The sequence below is a fragment of the Rhinolophus hipposideros genome, assembly GCF_964194185.1.
Source record: "Rhinolophus hipposideros genome assembly, chromosome: 1".
Lineage (NCBI taxonomy): Eukaryota > Metazoa > Chordata > Mammalia > Chiroptera > Rhinolophidae > Rhinolophus > Rhinolophus hipposideros.
Genome location: NC_138047.1, coordinates 16,694,149 through 16,709,863, shown reverse-complemented (window position 1 = coordinate 16,709,863; position 15,715 = coordinate 16,694,149). Strand labels below are relative to the sequence as shown.

At 36.0% G+C, this 15,715-nt stretch overlaps 1 protein-coding gene across 2 annotated transcripts in view; it reads left to right on the top strand.

Moving 5' to 3' along the window:
• Positions 1 to 15,715, top strand: part of PLXDC2 (plexin domain containing 2) — a 393,562-nt gene that overhangs the window by 272,932 nt on the left and 104,915 nt on the right. For both annotated transcript variants that reach the window (XM_081040277.1, XM_081040276.1), the window contains one exon: positions 3,082 to 3,200. In XM_081040277.1, coding sequence (XP_080896403.1) covers positions 3,082 to 3,200 — 119 coding nt within the window. The remainder of the gene's footprint in view (positions 1 to 3,081; positions 3,201 to 15,715) is intronic.

Genomic DNA, 15,715 nt, shown 5'->3' with positions numbered 1-15,715 from the left:
TAAGGTTTCTGCTGAAAAATCTACTGACAGTTTTATGTGGATTCCCTTGTAAGTAACAGATTGCTGCCTTTAAGATTCTTTCTTTGTCTTCAACTTCTGTTAATTTGATTAGAAGGTGTCTCTGTATGAGTCTCTTTTAATTCATCTTCTCTTGTATTTTTGGGATTCTTAGATCTGGATGTCGGTTTCCCCCCTCATCTCCACCTCCCAGATTAGGGAAATTTCCAGCCATTATTTCTTTGAATAATCTTTCTGCCCCTTTCTATCATCTCCTTCTGGGATCCCTATAATATAAATATTGGTCCACTTGATGGTGACCTATATGTCCCTTAAGCTATCTTTAGTCTTTTTTCATGCTTTTTTCCTTTTTGCTCCTCTGATTGGATGAATTCCCCTCCCCTGTCTTCAAACTGATTAATCCTCTTCTACTTGGTCTAGCTTGATGCTGAACTCCTCTGTTAAAATTCTCCGGTCAGTTATTATACTTCAGCTCTAAGATTTCTCTTTAGTCATTTTTAATATTTTCTATCTCTTTGCTGAAATTCTCACTTTGCTCTTGCATTGTTTTTCTGACCTCAGTGAGCATCTTTATACTGTTGTTTCGAACTCATTTGAGTAAATCACTTACCTCTACTTCATTAAGATTGGTTTCTGGAGCTTTATCTTGTTCTTTCATTTGAAACATATTCCCTTTTACCTCAATTTTCTTGACTCTGTGTTGGTTTCTGCACATTAGACAAAATAGCCACTTCTTACAGTCTGGTCAGAGTGGTCTTGGTAGGACATAAACCTCATCAGTCAGCCCAGCTAAAGCTCCTGGTTGCCTCTCAAACCTTTGTGATTGTCCAAGATACCATCTTGGTTCTTAGTAGTGCCCGATAGTTGAAAGTGTCCCAAGCAAGCTCCATCAGTGTCCTAAAGGGGAAGATTATAGTCAGCACCTAGGTGCAGACTGATTTGTTGCTAGGAAACAAATCTCAAGCAAAAGCCAGGAAAGTTTCTCCCTCTTCTAGGGAGAAACTGGGAGACAGGCATTTTTGCCTGCTCTTTCTGCAGAGTCTGAGAGTCCAACCATGGGGAGGTGCTCCTGCACCCATTTGGGAATTGCTTCTTTGTCTGCTGTAGCCTATGACTTGTAAATGCAAGCCCTGCTCGCTACCAGAGCAAGGTGGTTTAGATGCCTAAACCTCAATGGCAGCCATAAAAGTTGGGGCACTACAGGAGTAGACAAGCTTTTTCCAGATAAGGACTGACACTTAGCTTTATTGTTGGAGTGAGCTGGAGGAAGATGGTGTGGGAAGTGCCCACCAGGTCTTTTGGGCCCTGGGAGGATAACGGTCAGTACCTAGATAACTGCTAACTAGATGCCAGACCCTCATGCAGCAGCTTGAAAAATATGTAGTCATACCCCTTCTGGGAAAAGATTGGTCGGTGGACACTTTTGCCTGCTTCCTCTCTGCTGAATTCTGGGAGAATGAATAGCCATGGCAAACACTCACGGGTATGCCTGGTAACAATTGCTTCTTTGTCTGTTGCAGTCCTGTAGGACTCATGAATGCAAATCCCATTGTCTATCACAATTAGGTGAACTGGGGCGCTGTCCCTCAGCTGCTACCACAAAAACTGGGTGCCAGACATGTGTGTAAGCTCCCTGCAGAGAGATACTCATGACCTGGTTTTATCATTAGAGTGAGCCAAAAGGAAAAGGCGGAGTAAATGCCCCGTGGCTCCTTTGAACTCCAAAGAGAATCCAAGTCAGCACCTGGATGGGTTCAGTTTCAATGTGGGTATTTTCTCAGTTGCCCCATGCATAGTCATTTAGCTAGTATCTGGATTTCTCTCAGAGGAAATTATTCTGTGTGTAGCTGTACCTTTGGTGTGTCCATGTGAGGAGGGAAATTCAGGAGCCTCCTGTGCTGACATCTTGGTCAGAAGCTCTCCGCATTAAGTTATAATAAAAAATACTGCAAATACACCATTCCTCTTGTACAGGATTAACTCAGGAAGAGTCAGATGAAAGAAATCGATATGGCAAAGTATGTGGGAAGGGAGGTGGACTTCTGTGTCCCTCTGGGTAGTATCTTCCCAGCCCCTCCACATCTTCACCAATGCAGAAGCTCTCTGTCATGCATTCTTGATTTTTCTTTCCTTTTTTAATCAGATATTTACCGACCTGGGAGATAAGTTTTACTCTTTAATTCTGAGAGTTTCATTTTCTGTACAGCATTTTTTGGCAGCATGATTTTTTTTCACTGAACAGAAAATCTAATACTAAGAGCTAAGCAAAAGTGTTAGCTGCTCATTTGTTTTCTTTTAAAAAATAGAGAAGAAACAATGTCAGTTAAAACAAGTAGATGAATTCTCACTGGTGGCTATTAAATGATGTTTTAATTTATATTTGATGTTAATAGTTTTATAGTAAATACTGGCAGATTGACTCATCAGAATATGACATATAGCACTGAAGAATTATCCCAGTGTACTTCAAGGAGGCTTCAGAAATCTTAGCCTGGGGCCCTTTAAGCTACCTTGCAGCCTCCTGGAAGCAATACAACAAAGACAGAAATGCAGACCAGGTGAATCAAAGAAGAATATTACCATTAGTGTTAAAAGAATTTCTTCAGCATGGAAGAGTATAATTCTAAGTATGGAAGAGACATTTTCAGGTCTTTTTTTAAGTGATTCTAGCCTTCTGAATGTGTTCCTTTCTTTCAGCATTTGTCAATGTATTTGAAATTTATTCAATTCACTCAGGTTGCATTTTGAAAGTGGCTTATGGAAATTTAAGCAGACAGTACCCATTAACATTAATGGACTTCCTAAGGCAAAATTCCCCCCATGCTGGGCTCAATATTAACCTCAGTATGAGGTTAAATTTTACCAAATATTTAGAGAATACTCAATTCTTTAACAATATTCCAAATGCTGTTTCGATAACAGTATTCCAGTTAACCATATAAAAATTCAAGTAATGCTGCTACTAGATTTGTAGGCTAGCTCCATGTTTTTGTGAAGGCCCCCACCAGAATTGAATGATATATTTATCTCATTGCATTTTTTCTGTTCTGATGGGGTTAATAGGCACAGCACTTGTTGTCCAGTGGGACCACGTACATCTCCAGGATAATTACAACCTGGGAAGCTTCACATTCCAGGCAACCCTCCTCATGGATGGACGCATCATCTTTGGATACAAAGAAGTAAGTATTGTATTGATGACTTCCTTCCCCTTTGACCTTGACCTGTATTTGTTCTTTCCTTCCGGTGTCAGGAAAGGAACACTTTATAGTTATGAACCTCAAATCATTTTCTCACTTCTTGGTTTCTTTTGCTTCATTAAAAAACAGAAAAAAAATAGATGTTTTTTAATCTACTGGGTAGCACTAATTGTTAATTCTCTGGGTTTCGTTTTGTTTCTTATTCTGATATCATTGGCATTACATTATAATCCACAAATTTTATAAAATTATTGAATAATTATATTCTAGTGATAGTATAATGAAATAACTCTAAGAAAATGATTTGCAATTTGGGATGTGATAATTTATATAGTATATGATATTATTTGTTTGATTTTGCCTTGTCGATTTCTGTGAATTTTTTGGTTCTATCTCCAAAAGTATTAGTAAGCATGAAAATGTGTATGGCTGAATGACCCAGGACTGAAAGCGTTCTAGGGACAGCCTTTCACCAATGGTTATTGCAAGCTGGTAGGAAAGACTAATTAGAGATCTAAGTGACAGAAAGAACAAGGGAATTTAAACTTATGGTTTGTTTCATTTTACCAGATGGACAAAGTAATGAATGGAAACTTACTAAATTGTAGCCTTAAATTTACAGAATATCTAAATTAGAATAATAGCATATTTGGTTTAAAACTCTATTGACAATGTAATTAAAGTTTATTAGGCAATCTAATCTTTGGGGGAAGAAAACAAAGAATAAAGTTCCAAGAACAGCAGATACGATATTTTAGTCAGTCACTAAGCATAAGAGAAAGTCTGACAATGTGTATTGATGAAGGGCACTATTCATCCATGGATTGATAGACATTTATCATAATATGGGCTCAATATCTTATTTTCAATCGAACAGTTATTTTCCCTTAGGAAATGAATCCATGCCTGTTAAAAAGATGTTGACAATTTTAAAAGGATTCACTTTGGTCAAGTCTTCTGAAATTTATCTTTTCTATAAAATGAGGGGTAGTTATATTTAATTAGATAAGCCAACTTTTAGAAATCTCATAACTAGGCTATATGTTTCCACTCCTTTGAAGAATTCTTCTGTCTGGAATTAATCACTTACTTGGGGCAATAATATAAGTAGAATACCGTATAGGATCTATTCTGCTTGGTGCTTTATCCAGAGCTATATTTTGATACCATAGCCCATCGTATCTTATATCACAGCCCCTGGAAGCTGAGATTGTATCACTCAAAGGGGCTTATTCATTCCACGTTTTCATTATAATCTAGTGTGCTATTGGGACTGCAGAGTGATGTTATGGAATGTTAGTTTGCAACAGTTTTAACCAACAGTGGTAAAGTTTCTGGAAAGATGCAGGGTCAGTAAGTCTAGGGTCTTAAACCTCACTAACTGCAGGCTTTGTTAAAATAGAGGTTTGTTCTATTGTGGTCTCTCTCTCTCTCTCTCTCTCTCTCTCTCTCTCTCTCTCTCTCTCTTTCTCTCTCTCATCAAAATTGCTATCTCCATTTACACTGTTCTCAATGGGTGTCTTGCATTGAAGAGTTAAAAGTTTATTTTTCCTATACTCTGTTTACAGTGGGTTTTGTATTTTTTGATTTTTTTTCTTTATTTTAATCAAAGAAAAATTTTCCATTATGTTTTTTTTTTTCCTGTTTTGGCATGGGGAATATTAAGCTGTAAGCAACACTTTATTGATAGTCTCAGTTTATTGTCCTGTTGAACATCAGTCCTTCTGAACGCAGAATTCTAAAGAAGTCATTACTTTATTATTTGCCTACTGTCCTTTCTCTGGCCTCTTTAGGAAGCAGTTTCTTATTTCCCATTCTACCTTTTTTTTCCTGATAATTGTCATGCATTTTATTTTCCTGAGGCAAATTTCTATTTGTGAAATTTTCCACAATAAATGTCTCTTTGCATTTACGGCAAGAGGTAGATGCTCTTGGCACTTCTAGAAAAATGTTTATAATCATAATAGCATAAAATAGTTCTTTGCATAATGTATTATATTTGACAGAATGTTTTCACATGCATTATAGTTTTCAATAATTCAACAGTATCCTGTATTCTTAATATTCTTAGTCTTCATAAAGGTACTGACACATAGAAGGTGTTTAATAAATGTATGTATCTTAATTATGAAATTAGATCATGCACAATTAGCTTTATTTATAGCTAAGCAGACTGAGTCAGACAGGTTAATGACATACTTGAGGTTACAGAGCTAGCTGAGGAGAAATCTGGGACTAAAAACCTTAATTTTGTGATCCCAAGAGACCTAAACATATTTTCTTTCCCAAGGAGATTATGTGTAACAATTCACAAATGACTTTCTCATTTGTTTTTTTCAATAAATATTTGTTAATGTTTGGTGTTTAATAATCTTTTCATCTGATTCCAATGTATTACACAATTTTAGTCCCACAGAATCAGAAGAAATATTCCTAGTTAAGTTACCAAGCTAATAAAATCTAAAGAACATAAGACTATAAGGAGTATAATTTTGCGTTCCTGTCCAAGTTAAACTTACAGAACCAAAATTATGGATAGAGAGGGAGTGTAATTCTTTCTGTAGTAATTTGCTTCTAGCTGGCTAATGTTAGTTGTGTTTTATTTTATTATATTTTATGTAAGAAGAAAAATTCTGATTTATGCAGAAAATACCAATAAAGGACTTAGTAAAATTAGTAATGCATTAAATAAATTTATTGACACAAATTTCATTTTTATTACTTTCAAATGATTTATTCCAGTAGCTAATTGTGTTTCTCTTAGTAACTCTTAATGTACCCATACTAACCATTCAAATTATCTCCAATTCTATCATGTTCTATATATTGTCATTTCTCCAACAATGCAATATTTTACAATGCAAATTAGATAAATTATGATCTATAAATTAGAAAATCCACTTGCCCTTTTCATAACAATCTTGCTTGTAATAAGAATGAGAAAAGGAAGCACTAGTGCTGTCTAAAATAAGATTTGCTTATAGCATCCAGTATTCCTTCACCAAAGTCCCAGTGTTCTCCTGACCATCCTGGTGAGAGAAACAGTGGAGACACAGACTCCTTTACGTAATTAAATTATCTATCCTAATATTGTAGCCCTGTGTTAGTCAACCAAAGATTTGAAATTCTATTACAAGTTGCAGGCCCTTATTGTTACACAGCTGTTTATTTTTGTTGACTCCAAAGATATAGTTTACTTAGGATGAAGCCAAAGCACAAAAAATGTATCATCTTTTTCAAAATTTCCTCTCAAATCATCAACTGTTCACTTTAATGCATTTTTTTGGTTTCAGGGTATTCATTTATTTCTTTTGCATAAATTTAATTACATAATGAAATCAGTCATCTTGTCATCTATTTCCATAAATATATTAATAATGATTATTTAAAGTTCATGGCTGATAACTCTAATATCTACATTTCCCATGGGACTGTTTCTGTCATCTGGGTTTTTCCCCTCTAGATTTTCATTCATGGGTCATATCTCCCTCCATGCTAGGTAATTTTTGATCAAATGCTGGGCATTGTTTACAGAATACTAAAGAGATACTGTGAAGTTGTCATGATGTTTCTTTTTCCAGAGACGGTTTACTGTGTCTTGTTTGGCAGTTAGGATGGAAGATGAATACTGTACAGTGCCATGTTCATTCTAAGGTGGGCATCAGTGCTTGTACAAGCTGGTTTTCTGATTAGCACTTACTCTGAGGGTGTAGTCCTTTAAGAATCTCCACTTACGGCCTGGGTGTTTACTACAGACCTTTGGCCTCAGTGGCCCTGAACTTCTGCATTTTCCTCAACTCTGAAACTGCCTGAAGTACTATTCAGCTTCTCAGTCTCTGAACCAGGCTTAAGAATTGTCAAATGCCTTGATGAGAAAGTGGTGTTGGGTTCACTTCTGTGATTTCCTTTCTCTGGAATTGGGGCTTCTCAAGCCCTTGTTCTTTGATAGCCACTTGGTACCTTTAGCAGGTGCTTTCCATATGTGTTACTCATCTTTCCTGCTTGATATCAGTAGTAGCAATGGTCTTATACAATGGGGTCTGCCATAACCAGAAGTCCTATTCATTTTTAATAACAATCTCCAAATTTGATAAATCCAGCATTTATTGAGCTATTCATATAGATCAGGCCATTCCCAGGTGCTTAAAATTGATCTCATATAATTGTCACAAAAACCAAGAGGAAGTTACTTTCATCATTTATAGAGAAGGAACCTGAAACACCCAAAGAGGTTACGTAGCTTTCCCCAAATTATGAAACAAAGATTCACTTGAGGAAATATGACTCCAGCGCCTGCAGGCCTAACTAGTGTACCGTACTGCCTTCCTAGACTTCCTTTTGAAGAAATGATTGAACTACTTCGCTCGCTTTGATATACTTGACAATCTTTCTTGGGTAGTCATTATTATACTGCAACTCAGCCACTTGAGAGCATGGGTGAGAATGGTTTGCCTTTTCACAGCATTTATGTTATTTTTTTCATTTTTTAAAAAAGAAGTTGTACATAAGTAAAATATAATAATAAAAATATGCATTCTTTCTTAATAAAATTGAATTTGGAAAATTGAATTCCCTTTACCTATTCTGTATCTAACTAGCTATGACCCTAAAACCCAGATTCTTTCTATTATTTTAAGTTGTCGTTGAATAGTGATGACTCTGCTTGATTACAGTAGATATAGACCTGAAATTTTTTGTCTGTTGGTCTATTTTTTGTCTAACAAAGAAACTACCTACTCACAAAACATGATTCCATTCCAAAAACATTAGAAATTTGAAATCATATTTCTTACCGTCTTTGATGCTATCCCAATATACGATAATATTTTAGAAGTTGCATTTCCTCCAACTTGCTTCATTTCTCCTCTATTATATATTTTGAATTTATTGTTACTTTAGATACAAACTAGAGAAGGATGTGATTCTTTTTGTGTGTATCAAAAGCTTGTTGTTTTGTTTGTTTGTTTGTTTGTTTGTTTTACCAGCTCATGGAAGGAACAGGGTGGTCATCAGTTTCAGACAATGCAATTAAAAAGTAAAATGTCACGTAATCTTTCTACATGGTGATGGTGAGAGTCAGAGAATACATACCCCACCTGAGAGTCAACCTATTCTGTCCATTTTCTGGGTTGAATATCTTACTGTCTCCTTCAGCAGCAAACTTTAGAGGAGGTCAGTATAGTGGAATTTTACTGTTTATTAGATAAAATTACTTTTTAATATATTCTACCATGTAAGTATTCAAACCTCGTGTTCCTTAGTGTAACGTTTATTGTTTCTGTGGAAGAATGCATAGTTAGCAAATCAACATTGCCAGTTGGTTGTAGGTTTAAATGGCAGCCTTAATACACTTTTTGAATTTTTTTGAACACTGATTTCTCTTATTTAAACTTTAATGACCCTTCATTCATTGTAATCATCCTGAAAGTATAAAAATGAACACTTGCTGAGCTTGTAGCATTTATGGGATGAAATAATACGAAAGAGTAAGAAAAAGCCAAAAGAAACTAAAGAGTGAAACCATTGCCATTTAAATATGAAGTACTTTACCTGCGATATCAATTGTTGTATGTGTGAGAATGTTTGATATGTGTTTATATATAATCTAGATATATAGATATATGTATATATTAGACCCATACACGTACACTCACACACATACAGAAACATACATCCATGAAACTCTAGTTGTATGAGTAGAAATATATATGTATATGTGCATATATATATATATATATATTTATATATTTAATTTAAATAAAATGTATTTTTAAATTTCTTAATAAATTTATAATACACATTTGAGAAAACCCAGATGGCATAAAATGATGATTATACACTCTCAAGCAATAAGTCTAAGAAAAATGTACACACAGATGATTTTATATTACAACACTTTCCTGTATTTTAAATACATAAAGTATAAAATTGTATCTACATGGCTTTACTTAGGATCTAATTCATTTGCATTTGTGGATGTATTTATTTTTTTAGTTATCTCACACATAAAACTCCAGAAATTTTCTTTTCACTTTCTATATTGTAAGAAAATGACAAATTGAACACTTCTCCCTTTATAATGTTCCAATAACAAATGCTGTGAGTAAAAAGGAAGGAAGGAAGGAAGGAGGGAGGGAGGAAAATCAATAACCCAGAAGAAATAATTCTAGAAATAGAAAGCTTCTTCTAACACTGCCGCTGCCAGTGGCTGGTTATGTGGTCCTTGACAGTGTATTTGTCCTTTCTGGGTGCACTTTCTCCTCCCAAGCCTCTCTCCTTTTTATCCCTGAGGTGTCACTGACATGTATGTCTCACTGGGTGCTCTTGGTTGGATCAGGCCATATGAAATCTCTCTGTTCTGATGTTTCATGACCAAAGAGCATCTTTGACCCTGAAGAAAACGGCCTCTACATTCTGTGCGACTCCCCAAACTCAGGGTGCAGAGATTCCTAACCCCCTTTTTTTCCATTTAGTGTTTTATTCCCAGGACATGTTTATTTAGACATTCTTCCTTATCTAACTGCCATTCCAGATCAAGTCCCCACCATAGTTTTGACTTTCTTGAGCCAAGTGGCACATGTTTCTTAAGGTGGGCTCCTACCTCACTTAGTTCTTTTCCGTGAAGCTCCAACTCTAGTTTGTCAATTCCATATTGGGCAACCTTTAAACCTTTTAATCAGAGGTCACAATGATGTGTGTGTGTGTGTGTGTGTGTGTGTGTGTGTGTTTATAAAATGGATATGTATCCAACATTTAAATATCAGAAAGTTGCAAATAAAAATATAGATTTGCATGTCCCCTTGAGCAATCAGAAGTTTTGGATGACTTGTTATTCAGAGAGGAATTTTTTCCTCATGCATTTCTTCCTTCTTACCCCAGGCCAGCACTAACTTCTGTAGAGATTAAGTTTGAAACTCCTCTTTTAACATAGGGGCTGTCTTTATTCATCAGCTTTATGCTGTTACTTGTCTCTTTCCAGATTTTCTGTAGGGTATGATTGTGGAGAAGGGGCAGGAGGGATGTGCAGAATATATCTTCAGCACAGGGCTTTCCTTCGCTTTCATGCCATCAAATGTATTTCTTAATACCTGGCATATGGGAGTTCAGTAACTGTAAGCTAAAAAGGGATTAAAATAACTGTGCAAAATGTTAACGACATACAGGAAAGCAAATGGATTTTTATATTGTCAAATTTAACCAGAAGTCTTTCTATTCAAATGTAGTTTTCAGACAACTAAGCAGTAACACTCTGGAATTTATGTCTTGTTTTGAAGATAATAAAAGAGAGCATGACTTTTAAAAATTGGGTACCCTACTGAATAATGCAGAAGCCAGATCAGACATTTAAGGAAGATAAGGTAGGAAGTTAAGGGTTGAATGCAGGTGAGAGTGGGTAAAATAGTAAACTTTGGGTTAAAACATATATACATACGTATACCTATATGTGTGTATGTGTATATATATGGCTACTAGACACCATATTGCTGATTAGCGAGTGAAGGGAAATATTGAGTGAACAAATGAGTTCAGAGTAATTCTTTTCCAGTTATGTTCTGATAGGCATATGACTCATGCTTTGGCACACATACTGTACAGTCAAGCCCTTGCTGAGATGCTGTGCTGCTTATTAGATAGATAGCTGGGTCCATAATGGAAACAAATGAATGTTTTGGTGAGGTTTGCAGGGCAGAACAGACAAGAAAATAAAATTCCATTACCTCTCAAACAGCATGCCTGTTATCTCTGTTTTAGAGACAGACGTAAGAGTTCACATTTCAGGTATTGCATTAGGCCCTTGTATCCTGGTGAAAGATACCACAGCGTGGAAAAGGGACCCGCTTTTGACTTTGAATCTTCCTCCGAAGACCAGTGTGCTCTGCCCTGCCTTTGCTTCCTTCTAATATCTTTCTTGCCTTAACTTTGTCTCGTTATGGTACCTCTTTTCTGCATCTGTACTTAATTTGCTTCACTGTATCATGTACAGAAAAATCTATACTTACTTAAATAATAAATGTGTCTTTGTCTCGTAAAATGGGATAAAAGTTAAAATACCTAAAAAATATATAAATGGTTGTGTAAGCCAAAATGGAAGCATATTTTAACTGGCATTAATGCTTCTTTTCTATATCTATCCTGCGGGATGTATGTAATTGTAATACGAGTCATTCTCAGAAATGTATGAGTCAATACAAATCAGAGGCCAAGTAAAAATTTAGCTTTGCTTTAGTCATCAAGGCAACTATTATAGGTACATGAAAATAATGAAACTACATTTCTTTAAAAAATAAAAAATTTTATGTAGTTAAGAGTTTGTATTATTTCAATTGGCTTCCTGACAACCCCAGGAACTAACTTAGGAGACATTTTTCAGGTGAATGTAAATTTATAGAAAGGAGGGAAAAATAGCTTCCCATAAGCAAAGTTTTTCTAGTTTTCATACTTGGACATTATCCTTGGCCATTGGCTTCTCTGACTTGGTTACTTCCTATCCTTGGAAATAGAGTTCTTGACAGAAGAGGTAATTATGGCAATATGACAGACCCTTTCTTGTGCTAATTTTATGCCATATCAGCTATAATTCTAGATAGTTTATTTGTCCACACACATGCAATTGCTTTGTTGATATGAATCAGTAGTTCATTTTAAATGTGGTTTTAACAGTGTTCCTGACCATCGTAATGGTCACTAATAATATACTGACATGGAAATCTGCAGTAATAAATACTGACATGAAACCTGCACTAATAAATACTGACATGGTCTGACCTGCTCAAAGTGCTTACTGTTCTTCCCCGAAAATAAGAGCTAACCAGAAAACAAGCTCTAGCATGATTTTTCAGGATGACGTACCCTGAACATAAGCCCTAATGCGTCTTTTGGAGCAAAACTTAATATAAGACCCGGTTTTATTTTCAGGGAAACATGGTACACAGCCCAGTTACTTACTTGGTTGCAGTAAGTGAGTGAATGAACAATCCTTTCTCAGAACATCCCCGGGCCTTTGATATTTGGAAGTAAAAAGATTACCGTCCAAGAAAGCAGAGTAAAAAAGATAATGACAATATCAGGTGGAGACAGGCAGACATGTTTTCTGAAAGAAATCTATGAGAAAGCCATGACTTGTTCATCTCTTCCTCATTAATTTTTTACATTCAGCATTTAATTCAATTGACAAAAACATTTTGGGTTTTTTTTCTTCCCCAAACCTGGTATGTAATCATTTCGTAAAAGGCTTAGGTGGCTTCTAGGAAAATGTGGGGAATCAAAAGCTTCTTATACATTTTCATTTTAATATTCAACCAGGATAAAATACCGCAGTTTTAGAAAACCTAAGCTCTCATTCATGAACTCTATAAAATTTTAAAGAAGCCAGTGGTCTTGCCATAAAGTTACTATGCTTTTCCAACCCTTCTCCGAATTCCAGCTCAGAACCTTTCAGTTCTCCTCTTTAGAGCTGCACAGGTTCTTCTCTGCACAGCCAGAAGACACCATTCCTAGTCTGCAGTGTGAAGGAACTGAAGGTGTACAACATGGCATCCCTGATGAAAAGCATGACTTTATTTTTTCTGCTGCTAAGACCAAAAGCCTTGATGGCATTGTGGACGTTTCTCTTTCTCTCACTCTCCTTATTAAATTTGTGGCATGACTTAATAGCAGTCCCTTCACAATTCAATCAGCATTCATCCTCCTGTTTTGTGTGCACTTCCAACACTTACAACTCTTGTGTCCAAACCACCCATCTCTGACCTGGACAACTGAGATAGCTTCTTAACTAGTTTCTGTCTCCCCTTGCTCCCTACAGTCTTGATCACATAGAAACCAGTGTGATCTGTTTTGGAAGTAAGGCAACATCCTTCCTCTGTTCAAAACCCTTTAACCCTTCCCCATACAACTTGGAATCAAATCCAAAGTCATTGCCATAGTTTGCAGGGAATACGTTCTCCCTATGGTCTGCCCCCACCACCTCCCACCTCCTTTGATGCCTTTACTCCTTCTGCTCCAATGATAACCTTTCAATTCCTAAAAAGACACCAAAAGCAATTCAGTAAAGGCCTTTGCATATATTGGTCCTTATACTCAGAGCTGTTCCCCTAATATTCCTATGGCAGGCTCTCTTCATACAGAAAAAGTCACCTTCATCACAGAAACTTTCTTTGACTCTCTCTTAAAGAGCCCCCCTCCCTTTCTATCTCTTTACCATATTCTAGTTTTCTTCTTAGCACTTACCACCTACTAGCATACTGTATTTTTTATGTTCACTTCTTTTGATGTCCATCTCCACCCCTAAAATATAAGCTCTGTGAGAGCAAGGTCTTTGTACTCTTCTGTAATTCCAGTGCCTACAGTAATACAGAGAAAATATTCAATTAATATCTGATAAATGAGTAAATGAATTCTTTCTAGCATATCAATATTGAGAGTGTATATGCCTTCTGAGGAAAATAATTTATATGTAGTAGACATTCTCAGAAATTTATTTTCCACTGTACATTCTCACATTATACTATGACTCATAATAGAGATATTTATGGGTGTAGTGATTGGTAGACAAAGTCCTCAGAAGTCACTATCCACGCATGAAAAACTGGCAGCAAGTCAAAATGTAATCCTTAGATGCAAATGATGATTTCTACCTACCTCTGCTCTTTTTACATATAGGTGGAGTATCATCCCTGTATTTTTGTTTGTATCATTATTAACCATTGACTTGAAGTTTGGACAAGTCAAGATCATTCAATAGAATGAAATAATTGAATCTGAGGCTTGAAAGGGTCATTAAAAGTCATCTACAACTATCTTCCTAGAGGATTGGCCAATTTATGATGGGATTATTTTCAGTGACAGAAAACTCCACCCATTTTGGTTTTGAATGGATTTCCTTTGGGTTAAATGAATCTGGACCTAGGTAACAGATAAATTGGTCTTAGTTTCTGGAATCCAGAGGAGAAGGAATAAACTGGACAATAAAGAGAAGAGTGAAAAACGATGCAGAAAATGAAATTTTTCCACTGGAACATTCCAGTCTTTTAAGTTTAATTGTACTTAGAAGTAAAGAAGTATTTATCTGATTTCCATACACCTAAGAGGAAGAATGCTACTTAATTTTATGTAAAAACACCCAGAAAAGTATGCATTGGCTATTAGATCTTTAATAGAGATTATATTGGTTAGTGTTGCTGTATAACAAATCACACCAAAATGTAGTAGTTTAAAACAAGTACATTTCTTATTTCCTACAAGATATCTACGAATCGGCTTGGTGGTTCCAGGGATCTGGGTTGGGCTCTGCTGGTCTCAACTGGGCTCACTCACGTGTCAGCTAGTGAATTGGCTAGGGGCTAGCTGGTCAAGAATGATCTCTGTTGGAGATCATTCCTTTCATATTCAATATTCCTTTCATATATCTTCAGCAGACCAGCAGGGTACATTCTCATGGCAGCGGCAGGGGACCAAGCATAGAGGTGGAAATGTGCAAGCACTTTTTCAAGCCGTCTTTCTGCTTTGTGTTTGCTGTTGTCTTCTTTTGCCATGTTGCTGATCCCAGAGTCACAATGCAAGAGGACCACCATGTGAAAGCGTAGAGGGTGTGGATACAAGGAGGCCCTTGGTTGAGGCCATTAGTGCAATCAATCCACCACAGATAAAAAGCACCAGAGGAGAAGGTTTGATTTAGAAACAAAATATAATGGAAGGGAGTGAAAAGAAGGAAAGAGGTGCAGAAAATAAAATCAAATGAAAGATGGCTGGGTAAGGGAAGAGATAAAGAAGAGAGATAGAAAAAGTAGAGTCGATAATCTGAAGAGAAGGAAACCTAATATACTAGCAGGTCTGCAGGAACCAAGACATGTGACCTGGAAAACAAACACTGGTAGAAAAATATATTCATAACAACATAATATAATTTTCCAGTTGATAGCAGCAATAAAAACTCAAGTTCTGGTTTGAGTTTGGGAAAACAAGAAATATAATCAGTTACCACAGAATTATCTGGTAAAATACTTCACACCTGGCACAGGAAACCTGCAGTCATGTTACTGGAGCATGAAAGCAAGTGACAAATGCCATTAGCAAAGCTTTTATACTTACTCGTTGGCAGGCATCTATATTAATGATACTGTTTAAAACGTATTGTAACTTTGTATTGTTAAGATACACAAAATATAACCTGAATTAGGAATTTTTTCCATCCTTTTGTCATCTTTAACTGTAAGTCTGTCTTGAATGTAAGTTATATTTATATTAATACTCTTCCACATGGAGTATAAAACTGGGTGATGATATGTTTCCCTGAAAACAAGACCTTGCCGGACAATCAGCTCTAATGCGTTTTTTGGATCAAAAGTTAATATAACACCCGGTGTTATATTCTGTTATTTTATATAGACCAGGTCTTATATAAAATATAGTAAAATTAATATAGACCGGGTCTTATATCAATTTTTGCTCCAAAAGATGCAGTAGAGCTGATTGTCCAGCTAGGTCTTATTTTCAGGGAA